The sequence below is a fragment of the Mauremys mutica genome, chromosome 15 (genome assembly GCF_020497125.1).
Source record: "Mauremys mutica isolate MM-2020 ecotype Southern chromosome 15, ASM2049712v1, whole genome shotgun sequence".
In the NCBI taxonomy this organism is placed as follows: domain Eukaryota; kingdom Metazoa; phylum Chordata; order Testudines; family Geoemydidae; genus Mauremys; species Mauremys mutica.
Window position 1 is genome coordinate 38,214,834 of NC_059086.1, and position 11,808 is coordinate 38,226,641.

At 63.1% G+C, this 11,808-nt stretch overlaps 1 protein-coding gene across 1 annotated transcript; it reads left to right on the forward strand.

Annotated features, from left to right (window-relative positions):
• Positions 1-6,978: 6,978 nt before the first annotated feature.
• On the forward strand, positions 6,979-9,728 carry LOC123349883 (PRA1 family protein 2-like). The gene is made up of 3 exons (XM_044988153.1): positions 6,979-7,172; positions 7,903-8,120; positions 9,164-9,728. The coding sequence occupies exons 1-3, from the start codon at positions 6,994-6,996 to the stop codon at positions 9,301-9,303; spliced, it is 537 nt and encodes a 178-aa protein (XP_044844088.1). The 5' UTR covers positions 6,979-6,993; the 3' UTR covers positions 9,304-9,728.
• The last annotated feature ends 2,080 nt before the right edge of the window (positions 9,729-11,808 follow it).

The window sequence follows — 11,808 nt, forward strand, 5'->3', positions numbered from 1 at the left end:
GCTGGAGGAGAGAGACCGCGTCAATGAACCGGTCCCGGTCTCTGAGGGAAGCAGCCCGGCAGATGCAGCGCAGGCACCAGTGTCTGTCCCCGCTGGGAGTGGTCAGCCGGCCGCTGAGGGCGTCCCGAGACCCCCCACCCCTAGGCGTAGGGGGAGGGGGAGCCCAGCGACTACCGAGGGCTCAGTGGCCAGCAGGGGATCGTCCCGGCGGAGCTCCCTGTCCCTGGAGCGGAGGCGGCTGGAATATGACAGGGAGGCGCTCGAGTTAAGGAGGCAAGACCTGAGACAGGAGCGGGAGGAGAAGGAGAACCAGCGTAAACACGAGGAGACCCAGCGCCAGCAGGAGCGGGAGGAGAAGGAGAAGCAACACGAACACGAGGAGAGGGAGAAGGAGAAGCAACGTAAACATGAGCTGGAACTGGCCCAGCTGAACAACAGTAAGGCCCCGGCTGCGGTGAGTGAGGGGGGGCCCAAGCCTACAAAGAGCTTTGATAAGAACTTCCTGGCCCCGCGTAAGGAGGGGGAGGACATAGACACCTTCCTGACGGCCTTTGAGAATGCCTGCGAGCTGCACGAGGTGGACCCCGCAGACAGGATCCGGTGCCTCACCCCCTTACTGGACTCCACCGCCGTGGAGGTGTACAGCCGAATGAGAGGGGCGGAGGCGCGGGACTACAACCTGTTCAAAGAGGCCCTGCTCCGCGAGTTTGGGCTGACCCCGGAGATGTACCGGAAGAGGTTCCGGAGTCAACATAAGACCCGGGAGGTCACATACCTCCAACTGGTCAACCGGGCGCAGGGATATGCCCGCAAGTGGACGGCTGGGGCCCAAACTAGAGAGGACCTGCTTGACCTATTCGTACTGGAGCACCTGTATGCGCAGTGCCCACCCGACCTGAGGCTGTGGTTGATGGACCACAAGCCGGAGAACCCGCAGCACGCAGGCCGGCTGGCCGATGAGTTTGTGGACCATCGGGCAGGGGATAGCAGGGAGAATCTGGCCCGAGCCCAGAGGAAGCAGGAGGTCTGGTACGACCGCACGGCGCGGGCCCGCGCCTTCGCCACTGGGGATCAGGTGATGCTTTTCATCCCCATGAGGAAAAACAAACTCCAGGCTGCCTGGGAAGGGCCCTTCAAGGTTGTCAAGCAGCTAAATGAGGTAAACTATGTGGTGGAGCTGTCGAACCGGGCGCACCACCGCCGGGTGTACCACGTGAATATGATGAAGCCATATTATGACTGGGGGAATATGGTGTTGGCCGTGTGTGGACATTGGGAGGAGCCGGGGGATGACCCTTTAGTGGATCTATTCCCAGGGACAAAGGCTGGTTCCCCCCTGGAGGCGATTCCCCTCTCAGATCAGCTGACCCCGGCCCAGCAGGCTGAGATCAGAGGGGTGCTGCAACTGTACCGACCGTTGTTTTCCAACCAGCCTGGGCGCACTAATTTGACTGTCCACCGGGTGGAGACCGGGTCACATCCACCTATACGATGCTCCCCTTTTCGGGTCACCGGGAAAACTGCCCAAGACCTAGAAAGAGAGGTCAGGGACATGCTGGCCTTGGGGGTGATCCAGCCGTCTGCCAGCCCCTGGGCCTCCCCAGTGGTGCTGGTCCCCAAGAAGGACGGGTCGATCCGGTTCTGCGTGGACTATCGAAAGCTTAATGCCATCACCGTATCTGATGCCTACCCCATGCCAAGGCCTGACGAGCTCCTGGACAAGCTGGGAGGCGCTCGGTACCTCACCACCATGGATCTTACAAAGGGCTACTGGCAAGTGCCGCTGGACGCAGATGCCAGGCTGAAATCGGCCTTTATCACCCCTCTGGGGCGCCATGAGTTTTTGACCCTGCCCTTCGGCCTCAAGGGAGCGCCGGCCACCTTCCAGCGCCTGGTGGATCAGCTACTGAGGGGGATGGAGAGTTTTGCCGTGGCGTATATTGACAACATCTGCGTCTTCAGCCAGACCTGGGAGGACCACGTGTCCCAGGTTAGACGAGTGCTGGACCGACTCCGGGAGGCTGGACTGACCGTAAAGGCTGAGAAGTGCAAGGTGGGGATGGCGGAAGTATCTTACCTGGGCCATCGGGTGGGGAGCGGCTGCCTAAAGCCGGAACCAGCCAAGGTGGAGGCGATCAGAGACTGGCCCGCTCCCCAGACCAAAAAGCAGGTCCAGGCCTTTATCGGGATGGCGGGGTACTATCGGAGGTTCGTGCCCCACTTTAGCGCCATAGCCGCCCCCATCACTGAGCTGTGCAAGGAGGGGAAGCCAGACAAGGTGGTCTGGACCGAGCAGTGCCAGCAGGCTCTCCAGGCGCTGAAAGAGGCTCTGCTCAAAGGCCCAGTTCTGGCAAACCCAAACTTTGACCAGCCCTTTATGGTGTTTACCGACGCCTCAGATACGGGGCTGGGGGCGGTGTTGATGCAGGAGGATGAAGAGGGGGAGAGACACCCCATCGTGTACCTGAGCAAGAAGTTGCTACCCCGGGAGCAGAACTACGCGGCCATCGAGAAGGAATGCCTGGCCATGGTGTGGGCCCTGAAGAAACTGGAGCCATATCTCTTTGGGCGCCACTTCACCGTGTGCACCGACCACTCTCCCCTGACCTGGCTGCACCAGATGAAAGGAGCCAACGCCAAGCTCCTGAGGTGGAGCCTGCTCCTGCAGGACTATGACATGGACGTGGTCCATGTGAAGGGAAGTGCCAACCTGATAGCGGATGCGCTGTCCCGGAGAGGGGGCCCCGAACTTCCCCGGGTCACTGGGCAGAGTGACCCCGCTCAGTTCAGTCTCGGAGGGGGGAGAGGTGTGGTGGAGCAGGGGCTGTCTGTGTGGGGGATGGGAGAGCAGGGAGGATTTTAGGTGAGATGCAGGTATTCAGCGGTAACATGAGCTAGGCCTGGGGGAGGGGAGGTGACACCTCTGCCCAGGAGCTGGACAAAGAAAAGGGGCGGAGGGGAAGGGTTGAGTCAGTCTTCGGTTGGGGAACTGGGAGGTGGGTTTTCAGGGGATCCTAGGCTGGGATCCCAGCACCCTGAACCCCCCCGAAAGGCCAGATTGAGGGGTCCTGGCTCTGAACACAAGCTGGGCTGTATCCTGTGTTCCTGTTGTTCAATAAACCTTCTGTTTTACTGGCTGGCTGAGAGTCACTGTGAGTCCCAGGAAGAGGGGTGCAGGGCCGGACTCCCCCACACTCCGTGACAGCTCTCCCTTAGCGTTTGGGGCCAGGCACTGGTGGGGAGGCTCTGCTGTGGGGAGCGGGTTGGGGGGCTCAGTACAGGGTGTTTTCCCAGGGCAATCGGGGTGGGGGGCGCCGTGCTGTGGGTCGGGGGGCTCAGTAGGGGGCGCTCTCCCTTTGCAATCGGGGCGGGATGCTGGGGGTGCGCCGTGCTGTGGGTCGGGGGGCTCAGTAGGGGGCGCTCTCCCTTGGCAGTCGGGGCCGGGCACTGGGGGGGGCTGTGCTGCGGGGAGCGGGTTGGGGGGGCCAGGCAGGGGGGCGCTCTCCCCTGGCGGTCAGGGCCGGGCGCTGGGGGGCGCCGTGCTGAGGAGGGGAGGCGGGTCCCTCTGCCATCAGCCCCAAAGAGGGCCCTGATGGGAGGTGAGCCTGAGAGACGGAGGGAGGAGTGTGTGAGGGGGAGGCAGGTATTGGGGTCCCCTCTGTCCAGCCAACCCCCTTTCTCAGCCTTGGGGGGGGGTCAGGCATTGGGGTCCCCTCCAGCCAGCCCCCCCCGAGCCTGGGGGGGTGTCAGGGCTGTGGAGGGGGGGGGACCGCCTCCACCAATTGTGGCTCAAAAGGGCCCAGCAGCCGCCTGCCCCCCTCGCCCCGATCCAGCTGCATCCTCGCCTCCCATTGGCTGTTGCTAGGAGACCACCTCCCTGCTGCTCCACAGCCCTGATGCTGGCTAGGGGGAGTTTGGGGCGCTGGGGGGGCCCTGTGGGGAGCCCTGGAGGGTTTGGGGGCTCTGTCCGGCTCAGTGGGAGGTTTGGGGGCAGTGAGGGGGTTCAGGGGCTCTGCAGGGAGCCCTGGAGGGTTTGGGGGGCTCTGTCCGGCACGGTGGGAGGTTTGGGGGCAGTGAGGGGGTTCAGGGGCTCTGCAGGGAGCCCTGGAGGGTTTGGGGAGCTCTGTCCGGCACGGTGGGAGGTTTGGGGGCAGTAAGGGGGTTCTGGGGCCCTGGGAGGAGCCCTGGAGGGTTTGGGGGGCTCTGTCTGGCACAGTGGGAGGTTTGAGGGCAGTGAGGAGGTTCAGGGGCCCTGTGGGGAGCCCTGGACGGGTTGGGGGGGCTCTGTCTGGCACAGTGGGAGGTTTTGGGGCAGTGAGGGGGTTCAGGGGCTCTGCAGGGAGCCCTGGACGGGTTGGGGGGGCTCTGTCCGGCACAGTGGGAGGTTTGGGGGCAGTAAGGGGGTTCTGGGGCCCTGGGAGGAGCCCTGGAGGGTTTGGGGGGCTCTGTCCGGCACAGTGGGAGGTTTGGGGGCAGTGAGGAGGTTCAGGGGCCCTGTGGGGAGCCCTGGACGGGTTGGGGGGGCTCTGTCCGGCACAGTGGGAGGTTTGGGGGCAGTGAGGGGGTTTAGGGGGCTCTGCGGGGGGCCCTGAGCCCCCCCACTGCCCCCCAAACTTCCCACCCAGCAATAAACGACCAGAGATTCCCCCCCCCCCAGCCCCTTTATGCTCCAGCTGGTAACACTTATTCCGATCACTGAATAAAGCCTCCTGCATTCACACAGGGAGAGTCACTCCAGATTCAGGAAGCTGGGGGGGGGGCTCCCTTTCGGGGGGGGTCTCCCTCCGGGGGGGGGCCTCACTGCGGGGAGCTCATGGCGTGAGGGGGCGGCACTGAGGGTTGGTCCCAGGGGTCAGAGAAACCAAGGGGCTCCCTCCAGGGAGAGTGTGAGCCCAAGGGGGGGCTGGTGCACTGAAGGGGTCGCCCCCCCCCCCCCGGGGCAGTACCAGAGCCGGGTGAGAGCCGGGCCCGTGGATCCGTGCGGCCCCCCCTCCGGTACTGCTCCTCCACCGGGCCTGTCTCGTTCCCTCGTTCCCCTCCTCCACCTCCTCCACCGGGCCTGTCTCGTTCCCTCGCTCCCCTCCTCCACCGGGCCTGCCTCGTTCCCTCGCTCCCCTCCTCCACCTCCTCCACCGGGCCTGTCTCATTCCCTCGTTCCCCTCCTCCTCTTCCTCCACCGGGCCTGACTCGTTCCCTCGTTCCCCTCCTCCACCGGGCCTGCCTCGTTCCCTCGTTCCCCTCCTCCTCCACCGGGCCTGTCTCGTTCCCTCGTTCCCCTCCTCCTCCACCGGGCCTGCCTCGTTCCCTCGTTCCCCTCCTCCACCTCCTCCACCAGGCCTGTCTCGTTCCCTCGTTCCCCTCCTCCTCCTCCTCCACCGGGCCTGTCTCGTTCCCTCGTTCCCCTCCTCCACCTCCTCCACCGGGCCTGTCTCGTTCCCTCGCTCCCCTCCTCCTCCACCGGGCCTGTCTCGTTCCCCTCCTCCTCTTCCTCCACCGGGCCTGTCTCGTTCCCTCGTTCCCCTCCTCCTCTTCCTCCACCGGGCCTGCCTCGTTCCCTCATTCCCCTCCTCCACCTCCTCCACCGGGCCTGTCTCGTTCCCTCGTTCCCCTCCTCCTCCTCCTCCACCGGGCCTGCCTCGTTCCCTCATTCCCCTCCTCCACCTCCTCCACCGGGCCTGTCTCGTTCCCTCGCTCCCCTCCTCCTCCACAGGGCCTGCCTCGTTCCCTCGTTCCCCTCCTCCTCCACCGGGCCTGTCTCTGGAGAGTGGCCGACTCGTCCGCTCAGCAACCTGTGTCCTTCTCTCGCTTGGGGTGGGGTGGGGTTGGGGGGCAGCGAACCAGGCTCCCTTCCTCCTCTTTGCGACCTGTTTCGCTCCCTTGCTCCTGGCTGCGGCCTGCTGGATCTGCCTGGCAAGCTGGCGCACAACTCCTCCGCGGGTCATGCTGCGCTGCCTTGCTCCAGAGCGCTGGGGGGCGGCCCCCCAACACTGCCAACCTCTCCTGCAGGACCTCCCCCACGCCCAGCACAACCCCCCACCCACAGCGCCCCCTGCACTGCCCCCCCACCCGCAACCCCAATCCTACAGCACCCCTATGCCCTGCCCCCCCACCCGCACCCCACACCCACAGCGCCCCCTGCACTGCCCCCCCACCCGCAACCCCAATTCTACAGCACCCCTATGCCCTGCCCCCCCACCCACAGCACCCCCATGTATTGGCCCCCACACCCACAACCAACAACCTGGCACAATCACCTGTTTAGTCAACACCCCCCCCCACATCCTGGACACACCCCGCACCCAGGGCAGGGATCCCCACCAGCAGGGGGCAGCAGGGACCCACACAAGTATGGGGCAGCAGCAACAGATGCAACCACTTCTGGGGGCCGGGGAAAGAACCCAGGAGTCCTGGCTTCCAGCCCCCCCACTCTAACCACTAGACCCCACTCCCCTCCCGGAGCCGGGGAGAGAACCCAGGAGTCCTGGCTTCCAGGCCCCCCGCCCCCACTTTAACCACTAGACCCCACTCCCCTCCTGAGCCGGGGAGAGAACCCAGGAGTCCTGGCTCCCAGCCCCCACTCCCCCACTTTAACCACTAGACCCCACTCCCCTCCTGGAGCCGGGGAGAGAACCCAGGAGTCCTGGCTCCCAGGCCCCCCTCCCCCACTTTAACCACTAGACCCCACTCCCCTCCTGAGCCGGGGAGAGAACCCAGGAGTCCTGGCTCCCAGCCCCCACTCCCCCACTTTAACCACTAGACCCCACTCCCCTCCTGGAGCCGGGGAGAGAACCCAGGAGTCCTGGCTCCCAGGCCCCCCTCCCCCACTTTAACCACTAGACCCCACTCCCCTCCCAGAGCCGGGAGAGAACCCAGGAGTCCTGGCTACCAGCCCCGTCCCCTCCAGGACTCCATTTCCCAGGCGGCCCCGGGCGGCGGGCGGGCGGGGCGGCGCGGTGCATGCCGGGGGCTGTAGTCGGCGGCCGGGCGCTGAAGATGTCCGAGGTGCGGCCGCCCCCGCTGCGGGCGCTGGACGATTTCCTGCTGGGCCCCGCGCGCCTGGCGGCCCCGGACCCGCGCGACCCGCAGCGCTGGAGGAACCGGGTCCTCAACAACCTGCTCTACTACCAGAGCAACTACGGGCTGGGCCTGGGGCTGGCGCTGCTGCTGGGGGGGTGAGCGCAGGCGGGGGGCCGTGCAATGTGCGGGGGGGTCAGTGCAAGGGGGGCCGTGCAATGTGCGGGGGGGGGGCCGTGCAATGTGCGGGGGGGGGTCAGTGCAAGGGGGGGCGTGCACTGTGCGGGGGGGTCAGTGCAAGGGGGGGCGTGCAATGTGCGGGGGGGGGCCGTGCAATGTGCGGGGGGGGGTCAGTGCAAGGGGGGGCGTGCAATGTGCGGGGGGGGTCAGTGCAAGGGGGGGCGTGCAAACTGCGGGGGGGGTCAGTGCAAGGGGTGGGGGCCGTGCAGTGCGCGGGGGGGGGCGGTGCAAGGGGTGGGGGGGCCGTGCAATGTGCGGGGGGCTCAGTGAAAGGGGTGGGGGCTGTGCCTGCACGGGGGGGGGGTGAGCGCCGGCGGGGGTCCGTGCAATGTGCGGGGGGGTCAGTGCAAGGTGTGGGGGCTGTGCAATGTGCGGGCGGGTCAGTGCAAGGGGTGGGGGTCCGTGCAATGTTCAGGGGGGTCAGTGCAAGGGGTGGGGGGCTGTGCCTGCTCGGGGGGGGGGTGAGCGCCGGCGGGGGTCCGTGCAATGTGCGGGGGGTCAGTGCAAGGGGGGGCCCATGCCTGCTCCCCAGGGAGTCGATACAAGCGGTGGGGGGCTCTATGCAAGGGGGGGCGCGTGCTCCCGGGGGGTCAATGCAAAATGTGGGTGCCCGGACTCCTGGGTTCTCACTCTGCCCTGTCCCCGCAGGTACTTCCGGCCCCTGCACACCCTGCTCTCCGGCTCCGCCGTGACCCTCATCTTCGTCGCCTTCGTCTGGGCGGCCGAGAACAAAGCCCCGATTCGGCGCTTCCGGCGCAGCTACCCCGGCGCCAGCCTCCTGGCCGTGCTGGGCAGCGCCTATGGCCTGGTGTCTCTCTTGGGGGGCTCGGAGGTCTTCCTGCTGACAGTCGCCCTGCCCATCTCCAGTGAGTGGGAGGGGGAGGGATGGGCGGTAGGGTGAGGGGTTGAGGCAGGGCTGATGGGGGTGTGGAATCTATGGGGTCAGGTTAAGTAGGGCCTAGGGAATGCTATGGGGCGGGGTGGAACAGAGGAAGAGGGCCAGGTTACCTGGGGTGGAATTTGGGGGTGGGGACGCATGGGGTAGGGGAGATCGGGGGGTGGGGTTGATGGGGGAAGTGGAACAGGGGTATTGATGGGGGTGAGTGGGGCAGGCAGGGGGTGAACACAGTGTATGGGCTGGGGGGAGTCAGATCCGTGGGTCACATGCTGCATACTGGCCGGGGGGAGGACAAGGGGGTGCACGGCTGTTGCTTCCTTGCGGGCAGATCCATGCATGCAGCCCCCACCCTGGAGGGCAGTTGCATTTCCTAGTCGTTCTCACGGGCGGCCGGCAGGGCCATTCCTGCAGCCTCCCTGCTGCGGGCAGTTGCATCTTCGTGCCACGGCCGCTGCAGCATCCGCCCATGCGGGGCCGTGCTGCAAGCGTGGGGCAGGTGCATGTTAGATGCATTCCCGCTGTGCATGCCGGTGGAGCGTGGGCTGCTCCGTACGAGCTGCACCATCTCTGCGTGCAGCAGGCCCCTGTGTTTTCGCTGCAAGAGCCAGGCGGGCCATCACCGCCCTGTTGCATCGGTTGCAGCGACTGGTTGCATGTTCGATGCATGTCCACCGATGCAGACCCCCATGCTGCTGCATCCTTTTGCCAGTGGGCGGGGGCATGGCGCATGCATTCTCGCCGCAGCATCCACGCGTGCCGTCCCCGCCCTGGTGCTGCTTTGGCTGTGGGAGATTGCCTGCAAACACGCCCTGCATGCAAACGCTGCGGCATGGCAGGTGCATTCTGACAGCCACATCCACGTATGCGAGCGGCGGCAGGGAGTAGCAACTTGCTGCTTTGCTGTGTCGCAAGACCTGGGTTGCGGGGACTGGGGCAGTTCTTAGCAAGCGAAGGGGATGCTTTCAGCCCCCCCCCCATTTTCTCGCTTCCTCCCCCCCCCACCACTTGCAGTGATTCTCATCCACGCCTCCGTTCGCCTCCGGAACCTCAAGAATAAAATCGAGAACAAGATCGAGAGCATTGGGCTGAAGAGGACGCCCATGGGGCTACTGCTGGAGGCGATGGGCCAGGAACAAGAAGCTGGCTCTTAAGGAGTGAGACGGACACCGCCCCCCCTCCGCCGTCCTTCCCACCAGCCCCTCACCGTTGCCTCGGGCCTGCGCTTCGCTACTCTCCTACATGCCCGCCCGCACTGCCGTGAAGATGCAGCTTCCCCCTGAGTCGAGCCAGGGCCTTGAAGTTGGACATGGGGAGGGGATGAGCTACAGCTAACCTGTGGAACTACCTGCCACATGATTTGATACAGAGGACCAGATAATTTAGCCAGAGGGGGTGTGGGGGGGAAGATGTGGAACTACTTGCCAGATGATTTGACCCAGAGGTCCGGAGACTTTAGCAGGGGACAAAGGGCTCTAGTTTACATGTGGAACTACCAACCACATGATTTGACCCAGAGGCCTGGAGAGCTTAACAGGAGGATGAGCTGTGGTTAATCTGTAGAACTACCTGCCACATGATTTGATACAGAGGACCAGATAATTTAGCCAGAGAGGGTGTGGGGGGGAAGATGTGGAACTACTTGCCAGATGATTTGACCCAGAGGTCCGGAGACTTTAGCAGGGGACAAAGGGCTCTAGTTTACATGTGGAACTACCAACCACATGATTTGACCCAGAGGCCTGGAGAGCTTAACAGGAGGATGAGCTGTGGTTAATCTGTAGAACTACCTGCCACATGATTTGATACAGAGGACCAGATAATTTAGCCAGAGGGGGTGTGGGGGGGAAGATGTGGAACTACCTGCCACATGATTTGGCACAGGGGAGAATGGCCAGTGGTTAAGCTGTGGCACTACCCCCACCACATGATTTGACCCAGGAGCCCAGTGAGGGGCTGAGAGCTGGGTAACCATTTGCACGACCACGTTTTGACCCAGGGGCATGGGGAATTCAGCAGAGGAGAGTGAGGGGTGGTTAACCTGTGGAACTACCTGCCACATGATTTGTCCCAGGGACCAACCCCCTAGGTCTGTTTATGTAGGCCCTACCTAAATACCCTGTTTATACGGCAACAAAAGAAACAAGGGAGCGGTGGGGCAGTGGGAATGGGCGTATTCAAGGGAGCACTGAGGATTCAGTGGGATGCTGCATCTGGCGCTGAGTATTTATCCACAACTCCTCCTATTTATTTGAGGAGCAAACTATTCTAATAAAACGTCTGTGCCAGTTCTTGCTATAAACGCTTGCAGAGCTTCTTTTGGCAGGGGAGGGGGAGAATGGGGCACGGGGCCTTCCCCCTCTAGGGGGCGCTGGCTCTGATCTGGCCCCAAGGTGGGGTCTGGCTGGCTCAGAGGGGGAGGGAATGGGGCACGGGGCCTTAACCTACGTAGGGGGGAAAAATCCTCAATTCTTTGTGGTCAGGGGAATTTTAACCAAGTTTTCCACATCTCCCCCAGGAGAAAAAACATCTGAGAACTCCAAAAACCTGGAAAAACACTTTGTAAAAGACCCTGGAGTCTTTTCCTCCATAGTTGACAGGAAATTAATCCAGGTTTCCCCTCCCACACCCACATACGGGGGTGGGTTAGGGGGAGAAAAAACCCTGGAGAAATCCACCAAAACCTGGAAAAACAATTTTACAAAGATCCTGGTTCCCCCCCCGGTGAATTTTTTTTTTTAATCCCATGGGTTTTCCATTCCCCTGCCTCACTTGTGGTTTATTTGTGGCGTGGGTAAAAAGCTGTGGCTGAACAATGAATAAATCGCCTGGAAGAATCCAGGTTGTCTTTCACCCCAGAGCGGGGGGCATTTTTACTTGGTTTATGTAGGGTCTCCCAAAGCCACTCGAAGGAAATCCAACAGAATTCAAAGTTCTGCTCTAGGAATTACTGGGGGGCCATTCTCTGGCCTGCATGAGATCCTCAGACTGGAGGATCACACGGGTCCCTTCTGATGTGAGATGTAACTGCCCCAAGGAAGTCCGCTTTTTACGTGAATCTGGGGAACTCCTTGCCTCATGATTTCCCCCAGAGGTTTTTAGCAGAGCTCAGTGTAGAGCCAGGGGACGAGGAGAAAGGCTGCTGCGTTATACGCGAGGTCAGAGTGGTCCCTTCTGAAAATCTGGGACATCCCCGCTCCAAAATGAAATGAAAACCAGAAAAAAAAAATCCCAGCAGGGCACTGCCCGAGGCAATGGTGTCAGTAGTGGGATCCCCAGGTAATTTGCTGGTTTTGGAGAGGGGCAGGGCCAGCCTCCCTCCTGACACACGCTGTATGCCCTGCTGGGAGGGGGGCATTTAATGCCCCCTTTGGAGGCAGCGAGTGACTCACGCCCTTGCCGTGTCAGTCACACTCAGAACTGTTCACACCTCTGCGAGCGACCCGTTCAGGCTTTCTGCCGACTCGGGCAGCGTCGGTTACACTGAGGGCACGTTTACATTCAAATGCTGCTGCGGCACAGCTGTAGCACCTCCATGAAGACCCTCTAAGCGGCGAGCGCTCACCCATAGTTAATCCACCTTCCCGAGCAACAGTAGCTGTGGCGACGGGAGAAGTTCTCCCACCAACCTAGCACTGTCTACATGGGCGGTTAGGTCG